This window comes from Vanessa cardui, chromosome 13 (genome assembly GCF_905220365.1).
Source record: "Vanessa cardui chromosome 13, ilVanCard2.1, whole genome shotgun sequence".
NCBI classification, from domain to species: Eukaryota; Metazoa; Arthropoda; class Insecta; order Lepidoptera; family Nymphalidae; genus Vanessa; species Vanessa cardui.
The window spans coordinates 6,160,630-6,179,144 of record NC_061135.1 but is presented as its reverse complement, the minus strand read 5'-3'; the positions used below and the strand labels follow the sequence as shown (position 1 = coordinate 6,179,144).

At 36.5% G+C, this 18,515-nt stretch overlaps 2 protein-coding genes across 3 annotated transcripts in view; one reads left to right on the top strand and one right to left on the bottom strand.

Moving 5' to 3' along the window:
- Positions 1-938: 938 nt before the first annotated feature.
- LOC124534939 (bumetanide-sensitive sodium-(potassium)-chloride cotransporter-like) lies at positions 939-9,807 on the top strand (the record flags this gene model as incomplete). Its single annotated transcript, XM_047110979.1, has 18 exons — positions 939-1,046; positions 1,168-1,245; positions 1,340-1,520; positions 1,616-1,875; positions 1,963-2,071; positions 2,204-2,343; positions 2,519-2,710; positions 3,697-3,928; positions 4,020-4,141; positions 4,213-4,348; positions 4,490-4,701; positions 5,186-5,427; positions 5,826-6,004; positions 6,906-7,054; positions 7,832-7,986; positions 8,376-8,515; positions 8,876-9,009; positions 9,663-9,807. Coding segments are annotated over 18 exons (2,874 nt in total), but the record flags the coding sequence as incomplete, so codon positions are not given.
- Positions 9,808-11,389: 1,582 nt separating this feature from the next.
- Positions 11,390-18,515, bottom strand: part of LOC124534601 (tyrosine-protein phosphatase non-receptor type 9-like) — a 44,222-nt gene continuing 37,096 nt past the window's right edge. Inside the window, exons 8-15 of one of the 2 annotated variants that reach the window (XM_047110531.1) lie at positions 18,250-18,326; positions 15,614-15,800; positions 15,253-15,413; positions 14,181-14,410; positions 13,946-14,082; positions 13,685-13,761; positions 13,456-13,613; positions 11,390-13,016 (exon numbers count right to left, since the gene is read on the bottom strand). In XM_047110531.1, the coding sequence (XP_046966487.1) occupies positions 12,945-13,016; positions 13,456-13,613; positions 13,685-13,761; positions 13,946-14,082; positions 14,181-14,410; positions 15,253-15,413; positions 15,614-15,800; positions 18,250-18,326 (1,099 nt within the window). In that variant the 3' untranslated portion in view covers positions 11,390-12,944. The remainder of the gene's footprint in view (positions 13,017-13,455; positions 13,614-13,684; positions 13,762-13,945; positions 14,083-14,180; positions 14,411-15,252; positions 15,414-15,613; positions 15,801-18,249; positions 18,327-18,515) is intronic. The other variant, XM_047110530.1, reaches the window with a different exon arrangement.

The window sequence follows — 18,515 nt, the reverse complement described above, 5'->3', positions numbered from 1 at the left end:
ATTATAAAATTCTTTAAAGTTTAAATAAAATACTTTGTTCACGGTTTTTTTTGTTATTGAATTATTTTCTGTTTGTTAGTTTTTTATATTTGATTCTTTTTAAATGAGTATTTAATAATATTTATCTTTAATATATTGTCTAATTAGACAATGAATTATAGAACGCATACATAGTAAAAAAGACGTCATTAAAATAATGTCATATAAGTACTAATAGAATATGTACAAGTACAGAACACGTACGGGCGATACATTTATATTCAAACAAAAACAGGAATGATAGCCGTAAGGTTTGAAAAAGGTAAGTGTCTGGATCCTTTCTTAAAATAATTAGGATTTTTCCCGGAGTGTCCTAACGTCTTACTTCTTTGTTCGAATATTTTGCCATATAAGCAATAATATAACTGCATTATTTCAAGCGGAATCCAAAGGCACTGTTTTGTTAAAATTTAATATTATCATATTCAGAAAAAGGTTTAATATATAATTTAAGGATAACCAATACCTATACTCCTACTGGATGTTTTATTACAAAATCTTCTTAAAACATAACGTTGACATATACCATAATGTAGCCTGCGTATCTACCATTGTCTAAACACATTGCAAATTTCAATAAACAAACATTAAACAATTCCAACGTGTTAAAAGACTCGTGTTATGACTGTAGATTATTGCCCGGTAACCTGAGATCAGCTAATGGGCAGCAGTTCAATCGAACTCATTCAGTAACTAGCTGTTTATTCGTTGTCATGTCTTACACCAGCTTATATGTCGTATAATATTGACACACGGTTAATAAATATTCTGATAGCGCTTTTATATTTTTGATGAGTGAATAATGAACCCACAAATATATCTTGTATCATTTGGACGAAGCGGCAAGTTGCAGAATTAAGATAATAACTTTCGAAAGGCTTCCGATGAAAAGTCATTAATTCTCTTCAATTAATTTTACAGAGCCGGTTAGAGCCGGACACAACGAGACCCGAATAGACGGTCGAGTTGGTGCAGCTTTGATAGCTACTTCGCGTCACGATGACGAGGTAAGTACGTATACGAATAAGTAAATATTGCAACCATGTCAAAAGGTATATTCCTGTTTCAAAGTGTTTATAAACCATTTTTAATAACCTTAGAACTAAATATTACGTGATATTATTTTAGGAAAATCATATTCAAGGTCGAAATATTGAACCCACTCCTGAACTCACAACATATAATATCAAATTAGGATGGATACAGGTGACAGAAAGCAAACAATTTATTACTCAGATATGCTAACAACGTTTACTGTTTATTTATTAACAACAGGAATTAAGAGAGATTTTTCCATCAGGGTGTATTAATACCATGCCTTCTAAACATCTGGGGTGTGATGCTTTTCCTGCGCATTTCATGGATCGTGGGTCAGGCTGGTATCTGTTTAACTGTGCTGATCATCTTTCTATCCGGCATCGTGTGCGTTATTACCACGCTATCCCTCAGTGCCATTTGCACGAATGGCCTCTTGAAAGGAGGTACTTAACAGATAACTTATGTACAACTGCATATATTAAATTGCCTTTGCAAGTTTTGCAAGAAAACAGAAAATATCTCGTTACATTTGTTACAGGTGGAGTTTATTATATCGTGTCTAGGTCATTAGGAGCGGAACTTGGTGCTTCAGTTGGAATTATATTTGCTTTTGCAAACGCAGTAGCGGCAAGCATGAATACCATCGGTTTTTGCGAGTCATTAAACGAATTATTAAAATCTCTTGGTGTGAAAATAATTGATAATGGATTGAATGATGTGCGAATCGTTGGCACTATCGCACTTTTTGTAATGTGCGTTATTTGCGCTTTTGGTATGGATTGGGAAACTAAAGCGCAGGTTGAATATGATTTTATATGTAAAATAACCTAGAGAAGCTTAAATAACACTGTAAATGTACATTAACAAATTTTATTTTACTTTCAGAATTTTCTTGTTGTAATTATTGTGGTAGCGATTTTGAACTACATTTTGGGAGCATGTTTGGGACCCGCTAACAATAGTGAGAGAGCACAAGGTTTCGTTGGTATTAGTGGTAATGCAGGATTCAGTTTTTTCAAAAACGCGTAATTTATGATAATTATTTCTGTATTATTGATCTTATTCTATTATCAGACACCTATAGTCTTCTAGTTTCTATAATTATTTATTTATCTTATGCACACAGTGGAGACAGCATTGATTAATCTTGGTCCAGACTTCCGATACAGTGACAATGAGCAACACAGTTTCTTTAGCATTTTTGCGATGTACTTCCCTGCTGTAACCGGAGTTCAAGCTGGAGCTAATATTTGCGGTGATTTGAGAGTAAGTTTAACAAATTTATGATGCCAAAGATGCATTCTTTACTACACTCGTCAAATACGAGTGATGAAATTAAATCTTTGGGAGTGAAAAGCACATATGAGATAAAAGCAAATTATATATTATGTTATTGATATTGTAATTGAATAAATTAAGGGAGTATATTTTGACCCACCAGAATCCAGCCATAGCAATTCCCAAAGGTACACTTCTGGCGTTGGGTTTATCAATGTTGAGTTATCTTGTGATGGCGGTGCTATGCGGATCGGGCGCTCTGCGAGATGCCAGCGGAAACATAGCAGACGTCACCTCAGGCACTATTGACGCTTGCATACCTAACTGCCAATACGGGCTGCATAATAACTATCAGGTACCTACTTATTTAGCATTCAGCGATCAAGCTGTCTTAAATTAAATTCACTACAACAAGAATTGTGTAGTTTTTGGAAACATCATGGATTACGCTTTGCGGAATACAATTATCTGATCTGAGTAACGTTTTTCAAACGTCCCAAAAAGAGGTTTTTTGTCGAATGTGCATATACGACAAAGGCTACTCGTATGTCTTCAAATTACGGACAAATACTAACACGGTAGCATGCGGAGGCGATGCCGTGGCGTCGTTTTTTATGAGTATTCCGGTGTACTAGTTGTCCGGGGCACCGACGATTACCCACATACAACGTGGAAGTATCGCGTAAAGCATTTTTCAGCAAAACTATAATTATTCAAATACTAACATGCTCATATAAATAATACGACGAAAATATTGTGGATTTCAGTTTTAACTACATACAGGTTCTTTCAACAAGACGCGTCGAATTATACATATGTACAGTAACAATAGTACCATTTATATATAATGCCAAGATATGTATATTTAGTGTAATTTCAGTAGTTCGGGATGGCAAAAATAATATTATGGTTTTACAATGATGCTTCAATGTCTCTATCTTTTTCTAGAATGCCCCACGCTTTAGTCCAATTGTTTTATAATGACAGCTCAATAATATTTAAAATAAGAAATAATGTTACATGCCAGTATTAAATGCTATGCCATATAAAATAAATTTAATTACAGTTTTACAAATTATTGATCAATTAATTACAATAATAATTGTATATAATAAAGTAAATTCAATAGCTCCTGCTATATTAATAATATGCAATAATAATGTGATATAAATTATGATATAGAATCAAATGTCATAAAACCGTATTGAAGGCTAAGGTTACTCTCGTAACATTAGACTTTTTATTTTTCCAAAGAATTCAACACAAATGTTTTAGAAGATAATTTACCTATTTTTGTTTTTTGAAGTTTTAGTTTTAATTCTATGCCACTTACTTTTGTAGATAATGCAGCTAATGGCGCAATCGAGCACTTTTATTTACGCCGGCTGCTGGGCCGCCACGCTGTCGACGGCGCTGACCAACCTGCTGTCAGTGCCGCGCCTGATCCAGGCGCTGGGCGTGGATCGCATCTATCCCGGACTCATCTTCTTCTCTAAGCCCTACGGCAAGCACGGCGAACCCTATCGCGGATACGTACTCACTTTCTTTGTCTCGCTCTTGTTCTTGCTGATAGGTGAATCATTTTAAAATGACTATGTTACATATATTTTTACCTAATGGTCGAGAAATTGTGGAATATGTATGTTTTTTATTTTAATTTTCAGCTGATTTAAATACAATAGCTCCATTAATCACAAACTTATACTTGGCATCGTACGCTCTCATCAATTTTTGTACATTTCATGCGGGCTTGATTCAGTCGATAAATTGGAGGCCTACATTTCGAGTACGTACGATATCACTGAATATCTATTCATTTATTTATTTTTTCTAGTAATTGTATATAAATTTTTTCAGTTCTATAACACGTGGTTATCTCTATTTGGTTTCCTAATATGTATCTTTATAATGATGATAATCAGCTGGGCGATGGCGCTCATGACATTTTTTATTTTCATGACTATGTATCTATTAGTACTATACAGAAAGCCAGGTAACAAATAATCAATTACATCTTAAAATATTGTTATTAACTTATTAAACATCGACATAACTTTTTTATTCTTAAAATAATAATATATTTGTTTATAATAAGGTTTTATTTAGTATGTGCAGTAAAATAAAATGGTTTCAGATGTAAATTGGGGCAGCAGTACAGACGCACAACGATACAAGGACACGGTGTCAGCTCTGATACAGATGTCCCACATGCATGAAAACATCAAATCATATAACCCTCAATTGTTGGTCTTAGCCGGGAGACCCAACAATAGACCCGCCTTGCTCGATATGGGTCATCTCATCACAAAACTGGGTTCGTTCATGATGGTCGCGGATGTCAACGAGGTAGATATAATAGAAAATTTTGACTGTATGTCCAATATTGATTTACGGAATAAGTTACCTGTATCTATCTTAAGCAGCTAGTATATCGACAACACAAACGTACTCTGTGCATACCTTATTTTCGTCCTGACATTATAAACCATCATTATGTTAAGCAATTAGATTTCCTAATCCGATTAATTCCTGGTTTTGACTAAAATAACAGCTCATAAATATCTTTACGTTTTAACCTTGGAGTGTATCTCATCACGCTTCAATGCGGAACGTATATAGATATGGAAGACTTTGATCTTAAATATGAAGCTGATCAGTGTTTATCTTCACCACCGAGCATGAGATGAATTATAATCACCAATTAAGCACATGAAAATTCATTGAATTCTTGGTTTGAACTCGCAATCATAGATTAAGATTTGACTCTTTTAATTATAAGACATCTCGTCATTTGAGTGAATTCGAAAAAAACAAACATGGTTTGTTGCAGGCACCTATTTCACAAATAGAACGAGTTGGTCGAATTCAAGCTGGCGAAGATTGGCTACAGTCACGGAAAGATCGTGGCTTCTACGTAGTTTTAGACGGTTTGCCCTTCGAGGTGGGCGTACAGGCTGTCATTAAATCAACTGGTTTAGGCAGTCTAAGGCCGAACATTATGCTCATCGGCTATATGAACAGATGGGCAAGATGTGCAGTCACTAGTGTTAGAACATATGTACGAGTTCTTCAGTAAGCAACTGAAAGACAATCTTTTTTTTATGATATAGGTGGTAAACGAGCTGGAGGCTCACCTGATGGAAAGTGACTACCACCGCCCATGGACATCTGCAACACCAGGGGGCTTGCAGGTGCGTTGCCGCCCTTTAAGAAAGGTGTATGCTCTTTTCTTGAAGGTACCCATGTCGTATCTGTTCTATCTATTGGACTTTTTATTTGGTGTGTTTCTTTTGACTGGGATGAGTAAATAAAATACAAATAAACATAATGACAGCAGTAGCGCATTGGGGACAAAAGTTTTTTTTTAATAGTTTAAACCTAAGTGAAACATTATTAAACAATAAATATTTAGACTTGCTTTAAAAGAATTAACTCGCGCTGCAATTCAATTCGGTCCTGAATGTAAACAGGTTAGCGTTCGAAGAACAACTCGGAGTGTCTATCCTCCGCGTGCCGGAAACGGCGCGGCCGGTGAAGGCGCACGACACGTGCAACGCGCACGAGCTGCGCGCGCACCACCAGGTGCAGGACTTGCTGTTCGCCGACTCCGACGCAGACATGCCGCGTAACGACAATGAGCGGTTTAGCGGTGACTAGTGAACCTATTACACTCATGTATAAGAGCTGAAATGGCCCAGTGGTTAGAACGCGTGCATCTTAACCGATGATTGCGGGTTCAAACCCAGGCAAGCACCACTATATATATGTGCTTAATTGTGTTTATAATTCATCTCGTGCTCGGCGGTGAAGGAAAACATCGTGAGGAAACCTGCATGTGTCTAATTTCATCGAAATTCTGTCACATGTGCATTCCACCAACCCGCATTGGAACAGCGTGGTGGAATATGTTCCAATCTCTCTCCTTAATGGAAGAGGAGGCCTTATCTCAGCAGTGGGAAATTTACAGGCTGTTACTTTACTTTTTTACTTTACTTTACACTCATGTCGTGATAAACAATGAAAATAGCTGACGCTAATAACTCCCATTCAAATTTTATATTCTTTAATAAATTCTAAGATTAAAAATCTTTTTAAAACCCTCTCGAGCACAATTACTTAGTTAAATCTCTCTAAAACGATGATGAAATATTCTGAAAATATTATTAGCTATCGAAATACAGATATCATTCATACGCAATATTTAATGTTTTAAACATCGAAGAAGACCGAATTCTATGAATATTGAATAATATATTGTCAAATGATTGATTTCATGCTCGTATAGGACCACGTCCATAAACCAGATAGGTAGTAAGTATCTACCAAAATGTAAAGTCCTAAGCACTGGCACGTAATGTAAATAAACTATGCTAAATATTGACTTAAGATTACATACAATTTTACGTTTCTTAGAATCACAGGTTAAAGAAATTCAAGAGGAAATATGTTTCATATCATAATAGTCATAAGCCACAGGCTTACTATTTGAATTTACAACTACAATATCATATAAGTTTACTAACAGGATTTTTTTTGGTTATATAATTTAGAAGAACCTCAAAGTAGTCACCCAGAACTGGGAATAGTTGTCAAGGAAAACGTCGCTTCTTTTCATGACAGCGATCCTAACAAACACGCTCCAGTTTCGAGTCTTTCGATGAGAAAATCTGGAGTGTACAAACCTTTAACGTTTAGTCCGGTGAGTATAAAATATGTATTTAATATTTAATTCCAATCGATTACATAATTTTTTTTATGTCTTAAATTGTAATTAAATGGATTATGATATGACAGTATATAATGACTGACAATTGTGAATTTGTCTATGTAAAAGGTTTATTAACTTTTTTTATGTACCGATGGCCCATAATCATGTGTCCGATATATCGAAACATAATATTAACATTAAGTCCTTAAGTAATGGATATATATATATCTCGACCGCGTGGAATGGTGGTAAGAATGCTAGCAGTCTTTCCTCGCTTCAATCACAATTCACATCTTCTGGCTAAAGAACGAATCAGCCCTCCCATCACTAGTGGAGAAAATCCTTATTTTCTACCGAGATGTTATACTTTTCTTTTTGTGTTTTAACAGCATATGGTCAAAAAATAATTTGATAAAGACGAATATTTGGATCATTTATTCGTTTCAGCTTTTTCCACAGAGGGTCTTAATTGTTTCTCGAAAATGAGACGGGGCTAGAGTGTCAATGCATATAGCGTCCCACACTAGGACCGTCTTTGTTCCTGTCCAACAGTATTACACCATCGGTACGATTCCACGAGGCTCAGTAAGTTCAGTAACGTCGATGGTGGCAAGGGCCCTTGTCATTGTATCGTAAAAGAATTCCTCGGACAAAAGAGACAATGTAAATCGAAAGAGTCCACCTCCTTTCCACATGAGTTTTACAGAGCTCAAGTTTACTTACATTTATTTATTTATATTGATGGATTCATGAAACTTATATCTTAAGGACAACGATTTGGACGCCTGGTGGCTGTATGATGACGGAGGCCTAAATATCTTGCTACCGTATATCATAGCACGTCGTGGCTTCGCAGAGAAAATGCCGCTAAGGATTTTCGCGCTTACACGTGACTGTAACGGTGTTCAAGATTCTGAAGAACAGTTAGTATAAAACAAATATAATACAATTTAAAAATTCTTTAGAGGTATTCATGAAAAATAAATATACATTTTTAAATGGCCGAGGCCGAGCCACATAAAAATAAGGCTAGCTTAACATTTTGTTTCGTTTGTTTAAAGCACCATACAACAAATCGGTTCGCTTCGCATAGCAGCTAACAATAAATAAATATTTTTATACCGTACGCTATTATCCGATACGAACCGATTATATTCACGCAAGTGACAACAACTGTACAAACTTTTAACTTCAGTTGAACGCATCGTTAACGTCGGAAACGCAAAAAACAAAATCAAACATATCGTTAGGTACATATAAATAAGAGTAATAATAATTAATCATTGAATTTATTTTTTATTATTTATTCCAGAATAAAGGCTTTGCTGCAAAAATTTCGTATCGAATATTCATCACTAATCATGATTCAAGGCATCAACGAACCTCCTCTAAGAGCTAGCGTGGAATACTTTAATCAGCTGATTAAAAAATTTAGAACTGATTTCGGAAGTGGTTAGTAGTCCAAAACGAAGTGGTTAGTAAACAAAGGATTTTTTCAAGAAAAAAAAAATCTTGTATGAACGAATTTCGATCCACAATAATGACAATAATGTCCCGATGCAAGTCATAAGACTTGCACTTGTATCTTAGTAGGCACTATTAAGTAATGGAAACATTTTTCATTTAATTGTATATACCTACAACAACTAAAGCACCTACCTGTCCGGAGTGCATTATATAGGAAGCAATATGCAAATCTCACGAAAGTTTTTGTACTTTTCACAGTATTTTTTTTACTTCTTCTTCGATTGATAAAAAAAAACCTGTCATTTATATGTGCCTATAGTATGTTTAAGGGAACGGTATTTACAGACATTCTAATATCGGATGCAGAGCTGGAGCGCTTGAGCAACAAGACCAACCGTCACCTGCGACTGCGAGAGTTGCTCATAGAACACTCGTACATGGCCTCCTTCATTGTTCTCACACTTCCCTATCCGAGATTGGTTAGATTTATTTGAATAGTACATCGAAAATTACACTTATAATGTTTCAAACAGTATCAGATGGAGGACGACTCGGCTTTATTACGCAATGAATATATAAACTTAATTGTAAGAGGTTGTTGCTTAAGATTTTTGTGTTGTCTTCGAGCAATGATGTTGTAGTAAACAGATATGTTATTAACGCGCAAAAAGTGGACTAGAAAACGTCCTAATTGGGACGTTTGCCTTTGTTTTACGTAATAATTCATTATAATAGGTACGTCATAATTACGTAGTAATACGTTTTACGTAATTAAAACATCTAGTTATCCCTTTTACTTATTGTTTTTATCAAGCTATCCTTTTTACTTTTAACGAAATGTAAAAATAAACTAAAATAAACGGTCCCCGGCGCGGCACACTTTTTTCTGCTTTTTAGTATGGATATAACATATCTGTTTATTAGAATATCATTGTCCTCGAGTTTATAGCCCAAAAGAGCTTCGTATGTCTTTATTTACAGGATCGCAACCAACATTGAAATTTTCTGTAAAGAAATACTTTGAATAGAATATTGAAAGATTAACATAACAAATTTAATTACAAGACAACTGACAGTTTTACTGTTTTTACTTTGGTATAAGCGCGAATAATCATTATATTTCTTTTGCCAGGGATCGGTATCCGCTACACTTTACATGTCGTGGCTTGAGGTGTTGAGCAAAGATTTGCCACCCGTACTTTTCGTGAGGGGAAACGACGAGACTGTTCTTGGCTAATAATACTAACAAAATAAATTTAGACATTGTTAAAAAGTATATTGCTTTTTATAGAGTATACTTTTTCGTAGTCAAATAAGGATTTTTAAAACATAACATATTACGTGGACAGCCTCGCCCAGCGAAGGGATGTAACAAAATATTGATAGATTTGTTGAGATTCGCCGATTTTCGTCCTCACTGCGCCGATATGGGCCTTGGCAGACGACGGTTGCAAAACAGTTCGTTTGATTGCTTTGCCCAGTACTCAGGATTGCTTGCTCGCCCACAAATCAAAGGCTGGACTCGGCAAGTCGCCTCCACTGATTTGTCCTTCACTTCGTCATGACAGTGACGAGTTGTTCGCTAAGCGAAGTTTACATATGTTTAGCCGAAAAATTATGGCATCCAATTGTAACATAATAATAAAATATGAACACTGATAGACTGATAAATAATCAAACATTTTCATATTGTTATATTGATTTATAGCAAGTTGGTCAATGCTCTTGTGAAGTATTAAGCTCTCTATATAAAATAACGTTGTATAGCATATTAACCAAATATGTAATAAAATTGTTAATATGATTGGATTTTCAATGTCATGGTAAAATTTAGTTTAATTCAGCTTCGTAAAAGTGTACTACATTCATGCAGTATGGTTTGACAAAAAAATGGATTTGATGTGATTTTCCTTTCAAAGTGTGTATCCTCTCTGGTTATTTTTGTAAATTGAAATACTATGAATACTTCTGAGGAAAAAATGTTTACAGGCAAGTTACTATATGTAGAGAAAAAAACAATGAATAAATTCGTTTTCAATATATTACAAGTATTTCTTTATTTCACACATATTTCACAATTTTTAATTTACGATTTTAACATAAAATGATAATATATTTACAGACGCAAGAACCAACAGGCGTTCCAGACCAACAATTTCATTAAAAGATTACAAAATAACATGAAAATATCGAAAAGATTAGAAATTTGGTTTCCTTGTAACAAAAGCGAGCGATGATATAAAACTACATTCGATATTATGTGTCGTATATTTACAAGTTTTCTTATCGTGGCAAAAAAATTTGTACGCTAAGTGAAAAATATTTTCCTATTCATTATTATTTATCTATTTTTGTGAATATCTTATAAATTAATATATTCTGCAACTATTCAAACACTACAGCTATGGATTGGGGCAGGGTTTGTAAGCTATGTATGTATTCTTCTGTTTACACCCTTACAAGATATTGTTAAAGAAATTTATACATCTCAATTGATATACATCTTTATATTTATTTCAAGAGTGCAAACAGTAAGGATTGGAATAAGGTTAGTGTGAAAAAAAGTACATAATTCTGTCTTGCTGAGGCGGATTGAGGTTTTATATATATAATATTAATGCATAATGTTATGAAAAATTAAGATCAATCGAGTTAAAAAATAGTTAAAGCAGTAAATCTTAATCGGGCTTCACGTATCAGATTTGTGCTAAATAAGGCCATATGTATAAAAACGCACACAAGTGAATCGTCACAAATTTATTTTGAATTACTTGTACATTTTCATTTCGTGTCGGTTCTTCTTTTCTACTTTCCGAGCCGATGGTAGCTTTACTTAATTGTTAAATGACGATTCAAAAGTGCTTGTAAAAGCCTACTTAAATAAAGTTTATTTTGAATTTGTTTTTTTTTTATTTCCTGTTATTGCATACGAGTTCATATCAGAAAATATTAAATGATTTTAATGTTAACATTGGTTTAATATGAAGATATCGAATACAACTTTAGATGACTGATAACCATATGCGTTAATATAAACATGGCTTTATAACTCAAGATTTATACTTTTCAAAGTCTAATTACACTTTCGGATAGTAAATTATTTTGAGTTTATTACTTAAATAAATCATTATAGATTGCGTAAAAGTGCTAAGTGTTCTGCCTGTTGTAGTAGTTGGTACAGGAACGATATGATCGATAGATGGCAGCACTGCACACGGTCCGCAAGCCAGTAAGTATACCGTGTTATTGTACGCGTAGTCTTGGCTAACCGGACCGATATATTACTTTAATTTATTTCTATCATGAAATGTTATAATACTATAATTTACTTCTCAGTTCAAAGCGGTAAGTTTACTGAAGCCCGTTTTAAGATTATGGGAACACAAATGTCTATTTATCGTACAAGCTTGCAAAACATATAGAGCTCTGAAGATGAAGCACGTCACGTGACAGCTGGTATGCTTTAATAGATATATTAGCGTATCTTACAAGCGATCGTAAACAAATATCGTGGAATAATGAGGCGTTATGCGATATGTAAATTGTACGAAAGGACGGCGATTAAAAATATACATCTGTGATACGATATGTCGCTAATACATACATCCGTTGAAAAATAAACATTCATATCTGCTTCAACTTCACAAGTCAAGGACTTCTAACTAACATTTCACTAGCTTGTATTTTATATATTTATATAATTTGTAACTATTATAATGTATTTTCTATTTATCAGGGGCCTATAATTATACAATTACTTACTTGTGTTCCTGTTATTATAACTTTACGATTTCATAGCGACGTTGGAGTCGATAAAAATTTAGAGAAATTAACAGTATTCAGTCTATAACCATTAATATTATAATATTTATTTATACGTTGAACTCGATTCTTGTTTGCGTTCTGTTATTATCCTGTCTTATATAAGCGCATTTACATGATAATTCGTTATAAAAATGACAATTACATCAAGACGCCACGACGAATGGAAGAATCGACCGTTCGAGACACTAATGATTTAACCTACCAGCACCTCAACACATTAAATACATCGGGCTCGTCGAAAGGGGCGCCGAGCGACGAGTGCGATTGCGCAATTACCGACCGAATTACTTCATAATAAAGTATAAACATCTACATAAATTAAAGACGAAAAATCTTCACACAGCCATACTTCTTATACATAAATAAATAACATAGAGAGTACACCTAAACGATTAAGGTTATACTTTTTGGTTACGGATGTCTCGCACGTGAAAAATAAATAGACGACGGGTGATCTAGTCAGTCCTTACTCTTACTAAAGGAACGTTTTCATTTACACGTTTAAGTAGACACTAGGAGACTTAGCGCTAGGGGCTGGTTCAAGTGGACACGTGTTTCACAGCAAGCTGCAGACACCTCGCGACAGTCTTCATTCCGACTCCTCTTCGTTTTCCTCGTCGAAGCCGGACAAGTCGGCCGACTCTAAGTAGCCGTGCATTACCTGAAACCGAATTCGTTATAATCAATTATTATTCTTCGATTACTAAATAAGAAGTACAAAAAATGGTCATTTTGGCTACGCTTCTTCACGGGTGGGCGGTGTCATCGTACATTTCGTTATTTGTTATCTTTTTTTATTAAATTGAAAGGAGGCCCGGTAGGAGAAAACTTACCTGAACTTATTATAGGGGCATAGTATAGACTACGAAAGATACCGGAGAAATATGTTCACTAAGTTCTATTGTTAACAGGGCCAGTCCCTACTGTTCAATGACACTACTACACGTGATAGTGTATGTAACCTTTTTAAAAACAACTGTAATAAAAGACCCATACATGGCTAAGACAATGTTATACCAGAACTGACATCTTAAAAGGCAATGTATTAAAACAAGTCTTCTATTTGTTCACGTACTAGCGTAATATAAGCAAATACTGACCGCGTATTCGAGCAGCGCCAGGTGGCAGAACACGTACTGGTCGGGCATCTGTATGGAGTGCGCGCGCTGCTGCCGGATGCGCTCCACCGCGCCGCGCACGTCCGCCACGCCCTCCGCCGCCAGCCGCGACGTGCACGTGTCCAGCGTCAGGAACGTGCCTGCACACACACACACTGTAACGCACACGCACACACACAGCGCGACACGCCCCGCCCGGGCAGCCACGCACCTGTGCGCCCGATGCCGGCCGAGCAGTGCACGACGATCGGTGGACCTCTACTGTGGCCCGCCCACGCGTCACCCAATCTGAAACCGGAGGAAAATATAAGAAACTACATCAAATATATATATACAATTGAGCGTGTGATAAGAAAGGTGAGTGTTTTGAAGTACTTCAATACAAACGTATATATTTGTGATTCGATTTTTAAATAATTTGTGAATAAAATGTGTTTTTGTATTAGCGTGTAGATGTGGCGGGCGCACGTACTCCTGCCGCGCGCGGTGCTGCGCGCGCCGCACGAGCGCCAGGAAGCGCAGCACGGGCGCCGCGCGGCCGCCGCCCGGCACGCCGTAGTCCGGCCAGCGCGTGTACTGGCCGTGCCACACGCGCCGCCGCTGCTCCGTCTGCGGGCACACGGCACATTAGCGGCGCTCCGGCGGGGGCGGGGGAGGGGGAGGGGGGAGGGGGGGGGGGTGTATGCGACTCGCGCGGGCGGGCTCACCCTGAGGTCGGTGAGCAGCAGGTGCGACACGGTGTAGTCGTCGTCGACGTCGACGGCCTCGGTGCTGACGGCGAACCCGGCGTGCACAGCGCGCTGGCCGGGCGCGGCGGGCCAGTACTGGCCGCACTTGACGCGGCCGCGCTCCACCGTGCGCGTCGTCATCACCACCACGAGGCTGCCCTGCTCCCACACCATGCGCCAGAAGTCGCCGAAGGTCTTCGGTAGCGGGCCTGGGTGAAATTGCTTCTTATAAGAGTTTTATATACTTATTTTTTTAAGTGATCTCTGAAACCGCCATATACCGGAACAACATAAACTAATCTAAAATAATATCCTTAAATGAAAATAATATAAGGTAAAAGTAAAATAAAAAGAGCAGCAACATTTGAGTTGAACTCCATTTTTTTAGTTTGTAAAAGTGCCAAACTTTCTCCGTAGCCAAGAGCACTAGACGATATTTCAAACTCTTTTGGCGCTGCGCCAACTATCGAATGAGCAAGACGTCAGAGCGGAAAATTCAATAGAAAACGCAAGTTCGACACGACAACGGCACCAATTGAAATTTTCAAATAATATGGAGCTAATCACATCATAAATTACTTAAGTTTTAAAAGAAAACACATTATCAAGACTTTTATACTACGTATACCTTTAAATAAACACGAATCTATTTTATCGTTTCTAATATATCGTCGGAAGGTCACAACAGTATTCACAGAAACAGTAACTTCACCGTAAATCCGTTTCCAGCAATAAGAGTATATTTCAGTTCGCTGCATGTGTAGGCGTTCCGCTACGACCTTCCGCGAAATTATTGTATAGTTTACATTACATATTCGCAGAAGCAGTAAATTTTGCAACGAATTAATATTCATTAAAGCTGATGAACAAATAATAAGTTGAACGTGGAATTTATTTTTTTGATATTTCTATGAACACATTTATTCTTCATTGCGCAAATGTCTACGATTTTCTTTTTAATCGATTTAAATGGCGCAGTCATTCAAATTTACTAACGATCTCGTACTAAATGTAATATTTTTTTCCTTAATTAAAGGCGACTCGCACTCACCCTGCGTACAGATAAAAGCGTTCCGCTGCTTGTAGCCGTCCACGTAGTTGGCGTTGATGTAGTCGGAGCTGGGGTCGTCGTCCAGCTGCGACAGCAGCACGCGCGAGTGGTCGTAGCACAGCACGTCCGTGTACCTGTTCTTGGCCAGGTTGCTCGGCAGCCTGCGGCAGAGAAGCGGCCGGTATATAATGGCGCGTGGCGGATAGGGGCGGGCATCCGACAGAGTCTTCTGTGACTTGCAACCCCGCCCGGTGACGCTGTAGAGGCCACTCTGGCCAACAGTAACAGACAATTCGAAAGAAAAAAAAAAAAAAAGGGGCGGGCAGTGGTTTTCGGAGTGAGTAAGCGAGCGCGCACGTACTTGGCGTGGTGGAAGGTGCCGGCGGGCGGGCGCGCGCGAATCTCCTCGTACTCGGCGGCCAGCCCGCGCCGGCCCAGCGCGCGCACGCGGGCCAGCAGCGCGGCCGGCGCCTCGCCCGCGCCGCCGCCGCCGCACTCCTCGTCCGACAGCCCGGGCGACGCCTCGCCCGACGACCACGTGCCGCGGGCTGAAACGCACCACTCATTATGTACCATATTAGATTGCTCTACAATAAACCCCTTGTCTATTGAGCTCGATGCACAGGATATTATGTCGTCAGCCGTATTAAGAGCAACTTTAACACGATACGAACTGTATATAAAACGTTACAAATCACAGAGGCCAGTATTCATCGGGTAATTCAGTAAAATACTCTGAAAACTATACTACTGAACTAAATCTTACATGCGTAAGATAAAAAAAAAAAACAATTATTACCCAAAAGAAATAAATAAAATAACAGAAAACATAAACTGATCTACAAAACAAATTGATTATATAATATTATAACATACCTACATGAAAAGTGTTTAATAAAAACATCATAAGAACAGTACGAAACATTCAAAAAACGTGTTAAGTGAATTAAATTCAAATTCCAAATAAAAGGTATCAACTTTTGTTTCGAAACAAGCAACAAGTTATAATATATCAACGCATAAAATGTCTTGCAAAACTATTTCACGATATAATAAAAATCATGTTATATAAGTTACGAGTGTGGAACTTCATTACCGGGAGCCGCTCTTTGTCTACTTTGATACCGTCCCATTAATATATTACACAAACAAACTGCTGAAACGTTTGCATTGCAATGTTTGTTGACATACCCGTATTAGTTGTTTCCAAATTCATTTATAAAATTTATCAATACCAAAAATAATTTCATCTTGTTATCTTACTGACAACTGTAAACTTTTTAAAATGTCAAATTGAGATTTTATTTAAAAAGTATTTAGTCGACCAGTATTGAAGAAAACTTTTATATATCAATACATTTATAATTTCCTTAATATTAACAATCGACAATTATATTCATTACTTTTAATAAATAATAATAACATAAATCAACTAAATCAACGTGTATACTTTGACTCCTAAATTGTATATAAGAAGCAAAATACATAGCTACAAAAATTGTATCCGAACCTGTGAGACAGGCGCCAGCGCGCTTTCTTTTACTGTTTAACGCATTAGGCAGTAAGAATCTCTACTGACATTATAAATAGAAAAATAATATTCCCCTACAGTTTCACTGCAGAATGACTGACCAGGTTTTGATAAAATTTCATACAAAGCAAGTTTAAGGAAAGATATTTTTCCTAACACCTAACACTTGACGTTCAACTTCTATATAAATAATCGTATACCTTTTATATACTCAATATTTAGATAATTATTTTGTATATAATCTAAATAGAATGTTATATACATTCATGAAATGCAATAGAATACAATTCTATACCACGAATAATGACATTGAGATTGTGTGCGGCATATTGCTGACAGATATTATATTTAGGGAGCTAGCGACCAAAATGTCAATGGACATAATTAAAGTAAGATAGGAGCGACTTCAAAAGCGTAATTCAAACATTGGGTAACGTAATTCAAATTCTGAGTAACGTACTTCAGATATTCGTATACTACGTCCTTTTTATTATGTACAGTCTAAAGACAGTCACGGAAAAACGTTTTTAGGTAGTCGAATGGAAACTACTACCATAAGTATATTCTACACCCAAAACTTAATTATTTATACTATTATAAAGGCGAAAGTTTGTATGTATGGATGTTTGTTACTCTTTCACGTAAAACCTACTGAATTGATTTGAATGAAACTTTACCACAATATAGCTTATACATCAGAATAACACATAGGCTACAATTTTTGAGGTTTCTAATGTGAGGTCGTAAAAAAACCACATTTTTTGCGCTTACATTGCAAACGCTGACTGAATCCTACAAGATAGATCAAAACGATGTACTACAGTATTGTACAACTTAAAAAGATCTATAAAAAAGTCCGTGATGGTATATGTTTATCTCTTAGGAATAACCCACAATAACCATTTTTTATCCTTTACTTTGTACGAGAAATAATGACTTATTTACGAAGCGATTTTAAGCGATTACTAGACTAGAAGTATACGCGAACGAAGTCGCGGGCAAAAGCTAGTTATTTATATCTTTCACATCTACGTCGCGTGACAAAAATAATTTCTGGATTTTCGATAGTTTTAAGGGGATCAGGGTCATAGGCATAAGAAGAATAACGTATCGGCATATCGTTATGGGTAAATCTAGCTCAAAATTGTGTAATTTCGTAATTTTAATGCATGTTCTGATTGTATTATGTTTGTGTACCTATGAATAAATAAATAAATCAATCAATTAATTACACTTTTAAATTTTCAAGCACTGCCACTCAAAAAACACATAGGACTTTAATTAACTAGACTACATCGATTTTTATTGTTCTAATCATTATTGGAAAAAGGCAAATATACACTGCAATTATAATAGAGTTTCCCAAAGTATCGACATTTCGATTATCCGAATAAATCTCGGTCGCAATTAGGCCGGATAATCGAGGTACGACTGTACATCAATACGAGTATAAATACTTTACTTACTTATTAAGTCTATATCGTCTTCGTCTCCAGAGTTGATGTGTCCGGCTTTCATGTCGCCATTGTAGCCGTGTGTGTGTCTGAAAAAAAGTAATATTATTTATAACAATTTCCAGTGACCCTCACCCGATATAGAGCTGGAAAGGGATCTGTATGAGTGAATTACATCAAGTATACTCAGGAGGCGGTCTTTCAAAGGAATTATCTTCTCAAAAGATATTATAGGTTGTTCAAGTTTTTTTTTTTACTTTATAATAAATATGAATCTT